This window comes from Bactrocera neohumeralis, chromosome 2, assembly GCF_024586455.1.
Source record: "Bactrocera neohumeralis isolate Rockhampton chromosome 2, APGP_CSIRO_Bneo_wtdbg2-racon-allhic-juicebox.fasta_v2, whole genome shotgun sequence".
In the NCBI taxonomy this organism is placed as follows: Eukaryota; Metazoa; Arthropoda; class Insecta; order Diptera; family Tephritidae; genus Bactrocera; species Bactrocera neohumeralis.
The window spans coordinates 8,277,554-8,293,791 of record NC_065919.1 but is presented as its reverse complement, the minus strand read 5'-3'; the positions used below and the strand labels follow the sequence as shown (position 1 = coordinate 8,293,791).

At 38.5% G+C, this 16,238-nt stretch overlaps 1 protein-coding gene across 11 annotated transcripts in view; it reads right to left on the bottom strand.

Moving 5' to 3' along the window:
* LOC126750905 (regulating synaptic membrane exocytosis protein 2) overlaps positions 1-16,238 on the bottom strand; it is a 99,858-nt gene that overhangs the window by 11,911 nt on the left and 71,709 nt on the right. For 5 of the 11 annotated variants that reach the window (XR_007665832.1, XM_050460694.1, XM_050460695.1 and 2 more), the window contains exons 15-19: positions 12,321-12,446; positions 9,143-9,553; positions 8,740-9,080; positions 4,372-7,478; positions 3,202-3,324 (exon numbers count right to left, since the gene is read on the bottom strand). Coding sequence is in view for 10 of the 11 variants with exons in the window: in XM_050460694.1 (XP_050316651.1) it covers positions 3,202-3,324; positions 4,372-7,478; positions 8,740-9,080; positions 9,143-9,553; positions 12,321-12,446 (4,108 nt within the window). In the remaining variant the exon portion in view is untranslated. Of the gene's footprint in view, positions 1-2,477; positions 2,650-3,201; positions 3,325-4,371; positions 7,479-8,739; positions 9,081-9,142; positions 9,554-12,320; positions 12,447-16,238 lie in introns of all 11 variants that reach the window. The other 6 variants (XM_050460691.1, XM_050460692.1, XM_050460696.1 and 3 more) reach the window with 4 other exon arrangements.

The following is a 16,238-nucleotide window of genomic DNA, read 5'->3' as shown; positions in this document are numbered from 1 at the left end:
TATCACTGACCCGAACTAGCGAAACGCGTAAAACGAGTACTTGCAATTAGTGTGCGATCGTCATTTTGCGTGACGTTTCGGCAAGTTTAGCTTACGCTCAGATCAGACTAATTCTTTCAAATGTAATCTTAAGTGTTTGCTCAAAAGACAAATTTGTAAATTTTAACTATTTATAATTATAAAACTTGTAAATCAATGAGGAGCTCAAAAAAGTAGTTTTCTATAATACTTGATTATCTAAAAATGTCTGCCGGGGAAAAAAATTTTAAAAATTTTTACAATTGGCGTGAGTGGGTTTTCAAACTTTCTCAGTTCTCTGGCGTACTTTATAAAATTTAGCAAAACGATTAGAAATCTCTATTATATTTTCTTAGTATTTGCGACCATTTTCGGCTAATATCACACACTGAAAAAAGCACTGATATAAGAGTGCTATCTGAGTTCTCCATACTATAGAGAAAAGAGATAAATAGAATCTACGTCTACGCATTTTTTAAGCGAGAGATAATTGCTCTCTATAATGTGAATATTCACTGTACTTGATAATCGCATAACAGGAATCAAATCTCATGTGAAGTTCTAGGAATTCTTTGATGAGCATACGTTAAATATGAATTTTGAGATTATGCGAATTTTGGGAACGCAAAAGCTTAAATTCCTTCTTCTTTGAATCGCGCTACTTCGCTGGATTGCAGTGGCTTTTAAGTACAAATTTGCACCTAAATATATATGTATTTTGCATTGCTATATTAATAAATATCTTAAAACTAGTGTTAATATAGAAACATGTCAAAAATTCACAAAGCAATCCGAAAATGTTTTTCAAATTTACGCTATTTTTTTCTCTCATCGTTCATCGTTTAGTACAATTGGTAATAGTTCATAATTATTAGTATTTTTATATTTTATTCACAATCCGTTGTAAGTAGAAAGTTAACGCTTAAAGCGAGCTTACCGTGTTCTTTATAAATCACCTACATCCTTCGAATTCATAGCCTGGAAGTGTTTTCTATTTGCGTTTTAAGTTTAGGTTTTCTTGTAAAGCGTTTAAAAGCATGCAAACTCTTCAACTAATGTAATGCGATTTTAATGTTAATATATATTAATTATAAGTTATTATTGTTAAGTGAGAAAAATGTTATTAACTCATGTAATTTGTTGAAAAAGAAAGCAAGGCCGTTCTAGAAAGAAATGCATGTGATGCTGCAATGGCGAAATGGCACGCTTCACAAATAAATTATGAATTGGAACTACTAGCTACAGCATTTTACTAATGAAATGAAAACATTTTTTTGTTTTTTATTTTGAATACTGTAATATTAAACTTTTAATGCTTTTCTAATGAATTGAAAATGAGCAAATCGTATGCAGCTTAATGCAGGGCATAATCACATTATGAAAGCTTAATTAACAAAATGAAGCGTAAGTTGTTGTAGTATAAGCTGCGTTTCAAATGCGAAAGCCTTTCAAAAACATCATATTTTACATTTTGCAATTTGGCAGAGCAAAAGCCTGAAAAGCTTTCGCTTTGAAACGCATACAATATTTGTTTGCCATTTTATTTGAATAGCAGAAAGAGCCTAAAAATACGTATCGACTTTGGATGTTAAATTATATGGAACTTAAATTATTAATTTAAATTGCAACAGTTGGGTAAGGAGGCTCGTTTTGCGTAGAGCTTTCATTTGTTTTATAGAATAAAAAAGAGCTTTCATTAGCATGTGCTGCGTACGCGCGATTATTTCGTTTCGGTTTCGCTTTTTAATGTTTGGTTTGCGACGCTAGCTGTTTTTTAAACGCGGCATGCCAAGCTTTTGAGGGAGTTAATAAGCTTTTGGTGTACATATAGACATACATACATGTATTGTTGTTTATTTACAGTAGAAGTGTGGTGAAATGTGAACTTATTGAGGCTTCAATACTTTTCGTTAACATCAAGCCTTCGGGAGTTAAAGCTTAGTTCAATAATTTTTGTGGAATACAGAGGGGATAACTGGTAAAGGCGAACTTACAAGGTGTCTAAAACTTACAACTGCGTATTAAAAGACCGAAAAACATAGAAAGCAATGTATTTTCGATTTTTTTCTTGACTAAAATACAGTAAAATTTTTTCGAAATTTTACTTCAGCGGCTTTTATTTAGATCTTGTACATATTATTTTTAGTTGTTAATCAATAACAGCACACCTTGTGAGCCCCCTTTATGTATATAATATGTCCTAAACGACTTCTTTGACATAATAGTAATGTTTATCATCTTTACGTGAGCACTTTCGTATTTACTTTCAAGTATTTATTTTTTTATTTATTAAAAAAATTGTCATAAAAAACATAAGTATTGAAATTAAATTCGAAACAAAATTTGCTAATAAACTATAGCACTCAATAAATCGAAATTGAAATAAATATATAGTTTAGGTGTGTGAAAGAGAGAGAGAAAGAGAGATAAAAACGAAAATAGCAATAGATTTTGCGAACCTGTCCCCACCAGTGCCGGCTCCGCCATCAGCTAATGCCTCACCGCCATCGGCTTCAGATGACGAACCGCGCGACAGCGCCCCACGTATCTCACCTGGCAGAACTTCTTCACTGCGGTGCACCGTAAATGAGTTCTTACCCTTCTTTCCAAAGCCCATACGTCTTTTACGACCTTTATATATGGTATGTACATTGATAATTGGTAATTTCAAAATGTCTTGTCTTTAAATTTTTTGTTTTTTTATTTATATTTTTTCTCCTAAAAATGCTGACTGATATGAACTTTGTCAGAAAGTCAACTAGCTTGTGTGTAAATGTTCTCTTTTTAATGTCATTCCTTTTAAAATGACTATAAATTACGTAGTATTTACACTTTGACATGTACTAGCGTGTGTATAAATTGATGTATATTGAAAACAGAAGGACAGTGTTGCCAAATAAAAAAGTAATGAATTCGAATATAATACTATGAAAGTGAAAATGAAAATGTCGAACCAAAGGTACGAACTAATGGCGTCGTGTTCATAAAAATCTAGACTGTTTTCGAATGCTTTATAATTTTGCTTGCTATTACTAAATAAAATTTGCATGAATATCGTTTTCGAACTTTATAAAATGGTTAGTATGACTGTTGTATGATTTTTTACTAAATGGCTGGAGAAAACCTTTTAAATACTATGTAGGTATAAGCGTGTAATGGTAGTTAAACTGGGCGTGCTCTTACCTGTAGCCGATAATTGCGAGGTGGAGTTGGATTTTTTACCCATACCGCTGCCGCCTTTGGGGGAGCGCTCTTGCTCGACGCCGCCCTTTTTGCGATCTGTTGCTGTATCAGATAAGCTGCCATCTGATGGGATAATCATCGGATTAGTTAGTTTACAATTAATTAATATTAAGTAAAGGAAGTATCCAAAAACATCGAGAATACAACTACGATATAGAAAATAAACTAAATATTAAAAATTTTGAAATAAATGAATTTATATTTTAGTCTTCATAATGGCAGTTAATTCGAACTGCTTTACAAAGAAGGTCTTGTAGCGTTTTCGATGAAATTGTTAAAATATTTTTAATTGTGAGACAATAGACTATAAATTGTTCTTAACTAGACTGTGCTACTGTTTGGAAGTTTTCGGAAGACGGCCTTCTGGTTGGGTCTCATTTTAAGAGGCATTGCAGTGGGAATATCTGCATAAATCAAATTAGGTACTGATTCAACATGTGCTTTATAGACCTTTCTTTGCTGTATACCATCGGTCTTTGAATAGTGCTACAGTTCGGTCTTTGAATAGTTCAAGAGAATGATTGATTCCATGAATGAAAGATTCCATGAAGATATATTTATAAAAATCTTGTAAGTCCTTAACAATTCCATCTGCCAATTCTTCTCAAATGTAGAATTATTCTTGTTATAAAATATCACATTGAATTGAATAAGCCGTACTAAAAATGTTTTCGAGGTAAAAGTTGGTAGAAGACTTATGAACCGCTTCGATTTTGCGCAAACATCTACAAAGGTCAAAGCTTTCCCTAGCTGGGTAGGGGAATCACACCCTGCAAATTTATTTGATTTAGATCAATACTGAATTAAAAATTTAGGTTTCCAGCAAATGAAAAGCTTTGTCACATAGAAAGTGGAAAGGTATAGGGAAAATGGAGGTAGTCAAAGTTTGGTGCTAAAGTGCGAAGCATACTTCTGACTTCTGGTGTGAACTGGTGGATTCGGCAGTTGTTTACATATAAACATTAATAGCTAACCGTCTTTTGCTTAATTTTGGTTTGAAATATAAGTCAAAACACATACAACCATAAATGCTAAATACGCACACACATATGTTTACATCTACACAACATTCAGGAAAGTACATACACATCGACATACATATTAGCTTACCAACTTTCTCATCAACACTCTGACTAAAGTTGGGATCGTCCTTCTTCTCCTCACCACCACCGTTTTTGTCTTTGTCATATTCACTGAAGTCATCGTCCAGCATAGCGTCGATGGCATCCCAATCGATGACGTCAAGCGGCGCATCGGCATCATCCGTGGCAGCAGCATCGCCAGCCGCAGTTGTTGTATCACCAGTATTCGTTGTTGTTGTTGCGGCAGCAGGATTTGTTGTTGAGGTTGTTAAGGTTGAATTTGTTGTTGCCATCGCATTAGTTGTTGTTGTTGTATTCGACGATGATGTGGTTGTGATGTTTGTGGATGTAGTTGTTGTTTGTATGGGAGTTGTAGTTGTTGTTGTTGTTGTTCCGTCAACGTTTACGTTTAGGTTAGCGTCGTTAGTTGTATTTGTATGTTTCAATGAGGCACGTTTAGGTGATGTGGAGTTAGCGACACCATGATGGGAATTTGCAAAAGAGGAAGAAGAAGCATTATTAGAAATATTACCACCGACGACGATATTACCAGCAGCAGCAGTAGAAGAAGCACCACCACCACTACCACTCCCACTACTAGATTTCGTCTGTTGTTCCGCGCCGTATGAAACTTCTTTCCCTTTTTGCCTAACACTACCACCACTACTAACAAAACTATTACTACTTGCATTTGTTGTTGTTGTTGCATAATTACGACTAGTGTGCGAGTCTATATAGGGATCACCGTAATCATCGTATTCGAAATATTCGGGTTGGTCATTGATACTAACGAGATTACTGCGATCACTGCCCGATTCATGCTGTAACTGTTCTACACGTGTACGATGACCACCAGCGGTGGCCATTGATGATTTACTGCGTTTAGAAATAATTGATGAAGGATGACGTTGCTGACTAGGTGACGAGCCTGGCCCTACTGAGCGACTGAGATCACGCGGATCGCGTTCATCGCGTGGATCACGTTGATCGCGATGTTCGCCAATTGGTCCCGGTCGTTCGGCGGAGCCTGTACCGTTTATGGATGTTGGTTCGCCACTATGTGGTGGCAGCGTAGCTGACGAATGTGTGGTGGGATCCATTAACATGGGGTCGTCGTCGTAACCCTCAACGGGTGAGAAATTGTGGGCGTTTTGTGCGCTTGGTGGATGCGGCAGATTGCGACGTCGCTTTTGGTATGGCAGTGCAGCTCCATAAAGCTTTTCCTGATTGGTGCGTTGTAAATTTAGAGACATATGATTACGCTCGCGGCCATCGAAACGACGTCGCGGATCATGAAATACAGACGGTGCAACACCGCGCCGCGTCCAACCCACATCCGAGTCATAGGTAATAGTGACGATCTTGTCGTCAGTGACAAGAAAGTGTGAGTGACTTAGCGGATTGACTGCGTCAACATTGGCACCCATATAAGATTGTCGTATATTTGTCTCGGAACCGTAACGACGAGATAGCTCTTCCAGTGGCGGATTATATATCTCGTCTTCGTATCTGATGCGACGACGGCCCCAACTCTTCGCGTGCAAATCATCGTAATCCAGTGAACGTGATTGGCCCTCATGAAACATTTTTCGCCGATCTAATGTGCCCGTTGGTACGCCAACTTTCGGTTTTTTCAATATCGAAGTAGGCTGCGCTTTCGATTCAGCAATTGGTATAGCTGTTACAAGTGCGTCTTCGCTTAATTGTCGCGACAGACGCAAAACCGATTGTGTGGGCAGTTGAGGTGGCGGTGCCAGTGAGGACTTGGCTTTTTTGTGCGCCGTTGGCGTTGGGGTATGTACGTGATAGGTGGGCACAGCGCCCAAGTCAATTTGTGGTGCGGTAAGACCACTCACGAAATGCTGATCCACACATTCGCCGCATATTGCCGGATCCATAGTTGGCAGTGAAGGCTCTGACGATGGCTGATACATGGACAATGACGGTCTACGTAGCAGTTGTTCGGCTGTATACGGATAGGCGACCGGATGATGCTGTGGATGTGGATGGGATTCAGCAATGCAAAATGGATTGTCGCAAGCGCCTATGGCTATGCCGGGTGTGGTGAGTGCAGCATTTGTCGACAGTACGACCGGCTGGCTGCCGTTTTGGCAGTGGCTGCATGTATTGTCATAATGATCGCGCACATAGGCAATGTACGATGAGGGCGATGATGATACGGAATGGGCGTGTTGATGCGGAGAATTGACTGCAGCAGCAGTCGGTGTACTTAGTGTAGAGCTTGGGCTATGACGAAATAGATTCACTACGGGCGTGGTGATACGTTGCAAATGATCGTAGAATGGATAATGGCTACTGGACCCTAAGGAGCTATCACGTGGAAATATCTTTTCGGCGAAAGGACTGAAATCGGCAGCATGAGTTAGAAACTCGGGAAAATGTATGGAATCCGGTATGTGAGGTAAGTATTGATGTGGATGAAATATATGGGGATGTGGCTGTGGGTGTGAAAGTGATGGCTGTTGTTGTTGTTGCTGCTGTTGCAATTGTGTGCTGACAGTGTGCGCTGGCGGCGGCAGCGGCGGCGGTAATGCGGATGGTGGTGTAGGTGGTATCACCGTTACGCCCGCCGGCTCCATTAACAACAGACCCGGTTCGGTGCTTCCATCAAGCAAATACGGATCCACTACTAAATTGCCGCTATTGTCGGTCATGACGAGTTGGCTTGGCAGTTGTGTTGGTTCATGTAGCTGTTGTAATTGTTGCAGTTGTTGCGGTTGCAATTGTCGGTGTGGTGGTAATAGGTGATTTGTTGCGGTTGCACTGAGGATATTGTGTGGATTGGATGCCGCCACCAAAGTAGCCGTGTTCGGCGGCGAATCAGCAGCTGCTAGTTCGGCTAGCTGTTGCAGCTGCTCTAACTGCTCCAACAACAACATCTGTTGTGACGCTGTATTGAGGTGTGGCGGCGATTGACCCATACCGTACAGTGTTGGCACGCCCGTTAAGCTGGTTGATAAAAAATCACAATCATCGACCTCGATCGTATTGGCGCGGTAGCGCTCAAAGAAGCCGCGTCCTTGAGCGTGTGCATGGTGACCGGCAAGCGTGGTGGTGGGGACACTGCCAGGCATTGGGTCGGCGCCGTACAAGGTGCGCCAATTGCGTGGCAAACTTTTGATGGTGTGAAGGGCCGATTGTTTGGTTGGGTTTGGGTGGTTGCAATTTCGATTTCGATTCACGGTATGTTCATGAAGCCGCGTGTGCATTTGATAACGTGTGTGTTTTGGTGGTGGTTGTTTTTTAAGTTGTTTTGGATTTTGTATTTTTGCAATTTTTTTATTTTATTTTGTTGTTGTTGTTTTTGTGTGTGGTTTCAATCCGCATGCGCATGCAAGAATGCAAAATGATCAATGAAGGATCATCACGAGTTGATGATTGTTGTTTGTTTGTATATTTGTTGGAATTTGGTGTTTTTGTTATTGTATTTGTTGTTGTTGAATTCGTATCGTTTGCGTTAAAGAGTTAAAATTATGGATTTTGTTAAAAAATTATGCAAATAAGTTTAACATATTGCCATGTAACGGTTGTTCGGTGCAAAGTGGCGTGTTTTGTACGTTGTTTGTTGTTGTTGGTTCACGTCAGTCAGTCATTTCGTGTAGTGAAATTATGCAAAAGTTGTTGTGTTTGTTGTGTGTAATCGATTGAACATTTAGTTGTGGTTGTTGTTGTTGGTTTGTTGACATTTTTAGTTGTAGTTTGTTGTTGTTGGCATATATAAAGCAGTTCAACATAAAATTAGCGGGCGTCATTGAAGTGAAGTAGAGTAGATATTTTGGATTGAGTAGAGTAGCATTAGTTGAGTTGAGTAGTTGAGTTGAGTTGGGTTGAGTTGAGTTGAGTTGAGTAGAGTAGGTATGTAGGTATGTAAAAATAATAAAGAAAAGAAAACAAATTTTTGTTTGTTTTCCAGCAGATGTTGCCATATCGAGAAAAAGTGTTAAGTGTCAAAAAAACTAATAATATTGGCAGGGTTGCATTTGCTTGAGCCAAATTTTGTCACAACTCAAATGTTTTTGCTCTGTACAAACAAAATAAAATGAAACTGAAGTATGTAAAATAAATGTTGTAAAATTTTTGTACGGATTTGCTTCAAAATTGTGTCTGATTTCGATTCAAAATTAATTCCAAACTTACAAATTTCGATTTGTAACGGCTGATTGTTCGACTGATTTGAATTGTTTGATTTTCTTTTTGTTTTTTATGATTTGGCACGATTTCATATTAATATTTTTTGTTTTGGTTATGGTTTTGGTGCAGAAATTTTGTTTCCCGGCTGTTTACAACAAACACACAGCAACCCAAAACGAAAGCGTTTTTTGTGGGATACAAGGGAAAAGCCGCTCGGCTAGCAGGCCAATAAGCAGCTACTTACCTCAGTCCACGTGAGCCGCGCGGCCGTTCCGATTGTGTAGAGAAGGCGCTCGATGTCACGCTCACCACCGACTCCATATCCGAATCGCCAAATTCACCCATGAAGTCCTTATCGGGTGATAGCGAGTGTCGCGGTCGTGTCCGCGCCTCCATCGATTGTAGATCGCTGTCCGAGAGGCCGGTGTAGTGGCGCTCCCAGCCACCCATGCCGGTGCTACGGTATGTGGCCTGATGATGAATTTGACGCGTGCGATGACGACCGAAGCGACCACCACCCGGGCGTTCATCGAACTCTTGACCCAAGCGATCACGTAGCATGGCGCTGCGTGAAGTTTGCGGCACCTAAAATGCAAATGCAGAAAAAAATCGTGTAAAATCAGAAAAGTAATCATTGCTGGACGCACCTGTGGCAGCTGCCGTTTTTTGGGCGAACCCGTAGGTGTGGCAGTTGCGGAACGCGACTGAAAGCGTCCCTGTTGCGCTGTACCAGTGGGGCCGATTGCAGCGCCGCCTACGCCACCCAAGGGAATACCACCAGCGGTGGCACTTAACGAACTTGCACCACCCGACAGTGAATGCCCGTATGCTGAGCCGCCTGTTGCGTGTATTGGAAGCACTGGATAGTCTATGTAGCGATCGTCGGGCGGCGAGAGTGAACCACGTCGCGGGCTGCTGCTGCGATAATAACTGTGACCACTGCCGGTCACACCGTGATAGCTGTCGGTCGGTGCGGCGGAATGACTGCGTTGGCTGAGGCTCATGCCACTGGGACCAGTGATGGCGCCATTGCGACGCAGGTAACCAGTGCTCACCTGCTGTTGGCAAAATTCGTTGCGGCAGCGAAAAGTTGTAAATACATATAATAAAAAGATTTTTGTTATGGAAATATGGAAACACACCTTGTCATATATATGGGTAAGACAGACGTTTTAGCGCACGCGTAACGCCTCACTCGTGCACATTGCAAGGGGACAATTGTTTCTCACTTATTAACTAAAGAAATGTTCTCATTTAACTGAAAATTAAATACTTGGCTGAGAAAGTTCTAAAGTATTCAAAAGCAAGCAAAAGTTCATTTCGATTGTGTGGTATACGTTAAAAGAATCGTAAATGATTGTAATCAATAGTTACACACTTATAAAGACATTAACTTACAAAAGAAACTTCTAAAATGTAGTTGAAAAATTCGCATTAAATACAGTTAAATTATATTACAACAGCGTATCGATATTTAAGTTTCATCTATATGAAAACTCTACTAGTAAAGGCATACAAATGTGGGATTTGGTTCAAAGGCTGTGGCGACGCGGCAAATGCGAGTTTCTAATGCGTTGGCGTAATGATTGTGCGTCAGGCTGAAATGTATAAAGTGGCACCTGCAGTTAATGAAAGCGATGATATCTGCTTCACGAAGTAACCTTTTGATACCTACTTCAAATATAGTTTTCTATGTCTCTTCGCGGAACATTATTTGCTATTTAACTTCAGGCTCAACCTAACCTAACACGAAAGATATGAGAAGTCCGAGCTCTGACTAGGTGTAAAGTGAGTTCAAAGTAAAAACCTTACAAAATTTCGTCGGAAAATACAGGGTTTGTACGGAAAGCAATAGGACTGATTTTCGGTAGAGGACATTCCTAGCTAACGAACGAGCGGCTGAGCAGTCGTCTTCAAATACCTGGAGAGTCAGGACAAACATTTTCGCGCGACGTGTTTTTGTGAGTGGTGCAAGCTGAAAATACAGCGTTGATTGCAGATACGCGATTAAATCCCTCGTGAAACTTGGTAAACCTGCGACAGACACGTTTGATATGATCAAGCAGACTTATCCACATGCTACTTTAGTAAGAAGTGGTGTGTTTCGGTGGCTCCACGCCTTTTTGGAGGGCCGGGAAGAGGTCGCTGATGAATGAGCAAATCCAAAGAGAAAACAATGTTCATTGCCTTTTTTGACATCAAAGGCATCGTCCACCATGAATTTGTTCCTCTTGGACAACCCGTCAACGCCAAATTTTACGTGAAAGTCCTCAAGAGGATCAAACGAAGGGTCAATCGGGTCGGACAAGACATCGCAGCCGATTGGAAGTTGCTACACGACAACGCCCCGGCTCACACCGCCTCTCTTGTGAACAGCTACCTAACAAAAGCCGGCAGTCCAACGCTTCTGCAGCCACTCTACAGCTCAGATGTGGCTTCCGGGAGGTTTTTTGGTTCCTTGTCTGAAAAGGCCGCTGAAAGGCAAGCATTTTGAGACGACAGAGAGGATTCAAGCAGCATGCACCTGGGCTCTCAAGGCTATTCCGGAGAATGCCTTCCGTGACGCCTTCAATCGACGCAGAATGAGCCTATTTTAAAAGTTTTTAAATAATTGTAACGATTGGTTTAATAATTTTTTTTTTTTTATCGACTCAGTCCTATTACTTTCCGGACAAATCCTTTAGAAATAGTAGTTTTCATTCCGCCAGAATGTTTTACTGGACGCAGATATATATACACCAGTTTCCAAGTTCTTATAAAAGCTGATACAAAAAATTCTCTTGTTTAAGAGTCGAAATTGCTCTGATATGAGCAGACATTATCATTGCAGCCACGTGTACTTTGAGCTGGTAGTTCCATAAATCTTTTCAGTTCAAGTCTAGGCCAGAAGGCTTTCGGAAACTCACTAGTGCTGAATTCAGACCAACGTTTGTTGAGCTCGCGCGAGGCCCATGAATGAGGCACCCAAGTACACGAAAACAAGGTATACCTGCTTGTTACCATCCTAAAGAGATTTGGATAAGGGTGCGAGTTCATCGGTTGCGAGTTCATGGAAACCAGACTTAAATGTCTGGAATTTATTTTTATGAATATCCCATTTACGTATATCTTTTCTAATTGGTCCATACTAAAATAAAGTTTTTATTGAAGTTATTTTAGTGCTTTTACCAAATATTCTGGTGTATGATCTTGTATCAGTAGTAGTAGTGGTAGTTGAGTGGTAGTAAGTCGCCGTATCCTCTTTTCGTCAACACAGTTTTTAGGGGTATTGCTTTAGTTTTACAGGTTCTAATCGGTTAAGATAAAATCGTACGCATTACAGTACTGCTATCCTGACTATCCCCCTTTTTGATATAAGGATTTAGCAGTTTAATATTGAAGCGATCAATCAGCTTTGGCGTTAGATGTGAGCTTAAATAAGTCTTTCGCAGTTTTTTACGCTTTAAAGCACTTGTTACCAACTGTCTACAAGTTACTAACGCCTCGTCTAATTGCTCAACCTAACCTACTTTGGTATTTTATATTAATTGTCGACCGGTTAGTTTCCGCGATATATATCTAGATATTGTGTTACTTATATTTATTTTTTTTTAACTTTCCTAATATTTCTATTGGCCTAGTATGCAATACTTGAAATGTATTTGCATCAAATTTTTTCTCAAATTTTATTATAACTATTTTTTATATGGCGACGAGATTCCTAATATTTATCTTCAGCTGGTTAGGGCTATGTTGCCTGGCACAAGTAACACACCAATTACATACGCACATACGCGTATATATGTAAAGGCCTACAAATGAATGTATTTGTAATTGCTTTCAAACCTGATTGTGGTAACTTTGTCCAATGCCAGATACCGTACGATAATCACGCGATACCATACCAGCTACACGCTTGCGACCTTGCGGCGACATATCGCGTCTTGAGCGACGCTCATTCAAATCGATCTGCTGTAGTGGTGAATTACGAAAGTTTTTGTTGTTTGCAGCCCAAGTTTGCGATTAAATTTAAGTTGGCGTAATCGTATGTATATATATTTTTATATACAAAAATTGTTTTGAAATGAAGGCGTATGAATTTTGGTGCAGCGTAGGTTGGGGATTTTGAAACGTTGCAGAATTGGATAATTATTTGATTTGTCAAATTTTTAGGTTATAGGTGAGCGTGATTATTTTGAATGTCATTAAAAGAGTATGAAAGAGAGAAGAGAAAAAAAACATAAATAATATAAGTGAATGAGAGAATTTTAATATAACGATAAAGTCATATACATCAATTATGCTACTGGAGAAAACTATTTTCGGGAAATTATTTACAAATGAGGGTACAATTTTCGAATTTTAATGCACTCAGGATTGCAAGGAGTGAGGTTAAGTTTTTTCCATTTTTTTTTTACTTTTAGAGTATGTTATGAAATTGCAGGGGTGTACACAATGAGCGGTTGTGGTAGATATACTTGTATATAATTAGTTGTGTACATTTGTATGGGTGTTAGGTGATTAGGGTGCATCAGTGGAACACTTACTATGTGTTAGGCAGGCTTGTGTTGGAACATATTAAGAAGTTGGTATATTATTATTTGTAGGTATTTGTATTGGTTTATTAGGTGTAATGGTGAATTCTGGTGGATACGGGTGATCGTGGCAATGAATATTGATAACGGTTTGCATATAGAGTGTAATGAAAAACCGTGTCGGAAATCTATTTTCATGGTAGTTTTGGGTATTTTCAAAGCATACATTTAGGCGTTAAGCTAAAACACACATCATTTAAGCTAACAAGCACACTGAAAATAGCAATGCAAAGAAATTATGATTACGTTTACATAACATACATTTACGCATGCAACAATGAACTAAATACGTGTAACAAAAGTTACTTCAAACACAGACACAAGTGCGGTCTTAATCATTTTTGCCTGTAGAGTTATTACTTAAACTTATTTGAGCAAACAAAAGCATTTGTTTTTGAAGATCAATGCTTGCTGCTTAATATACTTATGCATGTGTTCTCATTACACAAGTAATGTGTTTGACATTTCTTAATTCTTGCTTAAATTAAATGAATTGCTTACTTTACTAGTTAATTACAATTTGCATTCTTAAATATTTATTATAAATTTACATAAATCAGTTCTTCCAACACAAATAATAATATACGCTGTTTTACATTAATATATGTATATATGTATAAAGAAGTATCGCTTATAGCAGCACTTTTCATAAAACCACACATGAATTACGCTCAAAGTTGTTGCTGTTGTAGTTGTCAAACAATCAAAAATACTAAAAGAAATCCACAAAAGTACACGCAAAAGTTTAAATCTGCAAAGACTTGTTCAAAAAGAGCACACTTTCCTTTAAAATACAAGCGCACAGTTAAGAGAGAGAGAGAGAGAGATCGCGAAATAGCTACAGAGTTGCATTTACAAGCGCGCTTGTATTTCGGAGTGTACGTGTGTGTGTGTATTTGTGTGAAAACATCGGCAGCCAGTAAGGAATAGAGAGTTCGTGCGTTCGTATGTCTGTAGACGAGCATAAAGGCAGTTAGAAAGCTAATGCAAACATTTGTAAAAAGCCTGGCTTTGAGAGAAAATCTTTTATACAACACCAATCAGAAAAAAATTTACTAATAAGAAAATGTATATTATTTACACTTATAATGTTTATATGTATAATGCATATAAATATATGAATATATAGTTATGCATTGCGAAAGCGATAACAGAGTATTGTATTTTTAAATACTTTTTGGAACTTAATGAAAATGACACATTCGTATCAATGCGCTCAGAAATTAGATTATGATTACTGAATGAAATTATGTGTGTTGGCGGGGATTTTAGAGAATCGGCGATAAGTTCGACTTTTAATGCGCAGTTGAAGTTTCTAGAAGGTGGTGAATTTCGAAAAACTTCAACTTACATTATGCTCAGAATGAAATATATAGATATCTACGGCCTATTTGTTGTATTATCGTCGACTCTAAGGCCGCATACTGTAATTCTGTATACATACACTGTTAAACCGAAGTTAAGATCAAGATATTTCTATCGATACTGAATATTCAGTATGTATGTATTGATAAAGCTTGATTGCAAATAAATGATTGAAAGTGTAGTATAATACTCTTGAATATTTTCGTAAATATATATAGTGACCCGATATAAGCGGTTCAGACAAGTGATGTCTTCTTGAGGAGAAAATAACCAGCACACGTTCCTTTTTTACTTCGATATCCCAAAAACTGAGACATTAGTTCGCGTATTTGCAGATATATGGTTATGGTCATACATGTTTATACTTTACTGGGTTTCTAATGCTTCCTTTTGGGGTGTTATAAACATCATGGCATAACGTGAGATATAGAACTCGCAGTGGCTAGAAGCACCCGTGGACTAAAAAATTAAAAAGAGTGGGAACCGCTCTCTAATAGGTTTAATGTACATATCTCCTAGACCTTCAAAGCTTTAATAGCCAAATTCACTCAGGATAAATCTCTAAAGCACCCTACCAACATTGCAAAACTAGTTGAAATCGGAAGATAACCCCGTCCACTCGCCACATAACGGTACTGTTAAAAACTATTAAAAGTGCGATATATCAATAACTAATTACAAGAGACATAAAGTTTTGCAATCGAGATGGTATGAGAGCGCTTTATAGAAGCGGAAATTGCATGATGGGCATGACACCGCTCACTTTTAGTTAAATCGCGCTTCCCGAGACCCGACTGACCGATTTCGACTACATTTGGTACGTGGACTGACTTTTGGACGAAAATATCGGTCAATGTATGGAATATATAGTATATATATATAGGATGAATCGTGTCAATACATTCCTGAACCCCCATATACATAATATAGTAAAAACATTTTCGAACTTCCGCGGGACTTTATACCTGGCTAATATCAGGATTATGGAACAAACGGCTAACTTTAATCCATATGATGGGTATATTATAGAAATGTCAGGTACCTTAATGAAACCCAGGAAACATTGTTTTAGTATGTGGTATCGTAATAGCATGTGGTATTTACAAAAATAGATGAAATCGGATCAAAACTACACCCAACTTTCATATTTTGCTAAAGGAATTTATCAGTCTTTGATTTGCAAGAATGTAAAATGTGCGGTTACACCCGAATTTTGCGTTTCCTTATTTGTTATGTATTCTATTTGGAAAAGTGCAAAAAAATACAAAAAAAAAGGAGCAATTTGGAACAGACAAGATTCTAGAGCAAAACGTTGGCAATATTTTGTGGTTAATTTGAAATTTTCATTGCGAGCTACGTGGTCGATCACCAATTGTGTTGCGCTTGAACTTAAGCCATATGATTTTGCTGTTCAAAGCTTTCTAGGTTAACTTGTTAAATGCACCATATTGTCGCGTTCTATAGAGCTTTTATCAGAAATATTGGACAAAACATGAAATGCTTGCACAAAGCAATTGCAAAGCTTTCACCATCTTTTGTAGAAAAATCTGTCTAAGAACTTAGTACAACTGAGCTTTCTAGTTTTCCAAGCAGCTTTCACTGTTTAACAATGTATGTATGTATTTGTGGAAGTATACATGCAATTTTGAAGGAAAAGTTGTGGATGATGTGCAGTTATGTAATGAAATGTAAATGATCGTATGATTGTATGTGCATATGCTCACAGTTTAAAGTAGTTTTTGGAAAGCAAAGAGTTATCATCAGATTGTTATATGATTTAAGTATGTATGGAGAAAATTTGTTA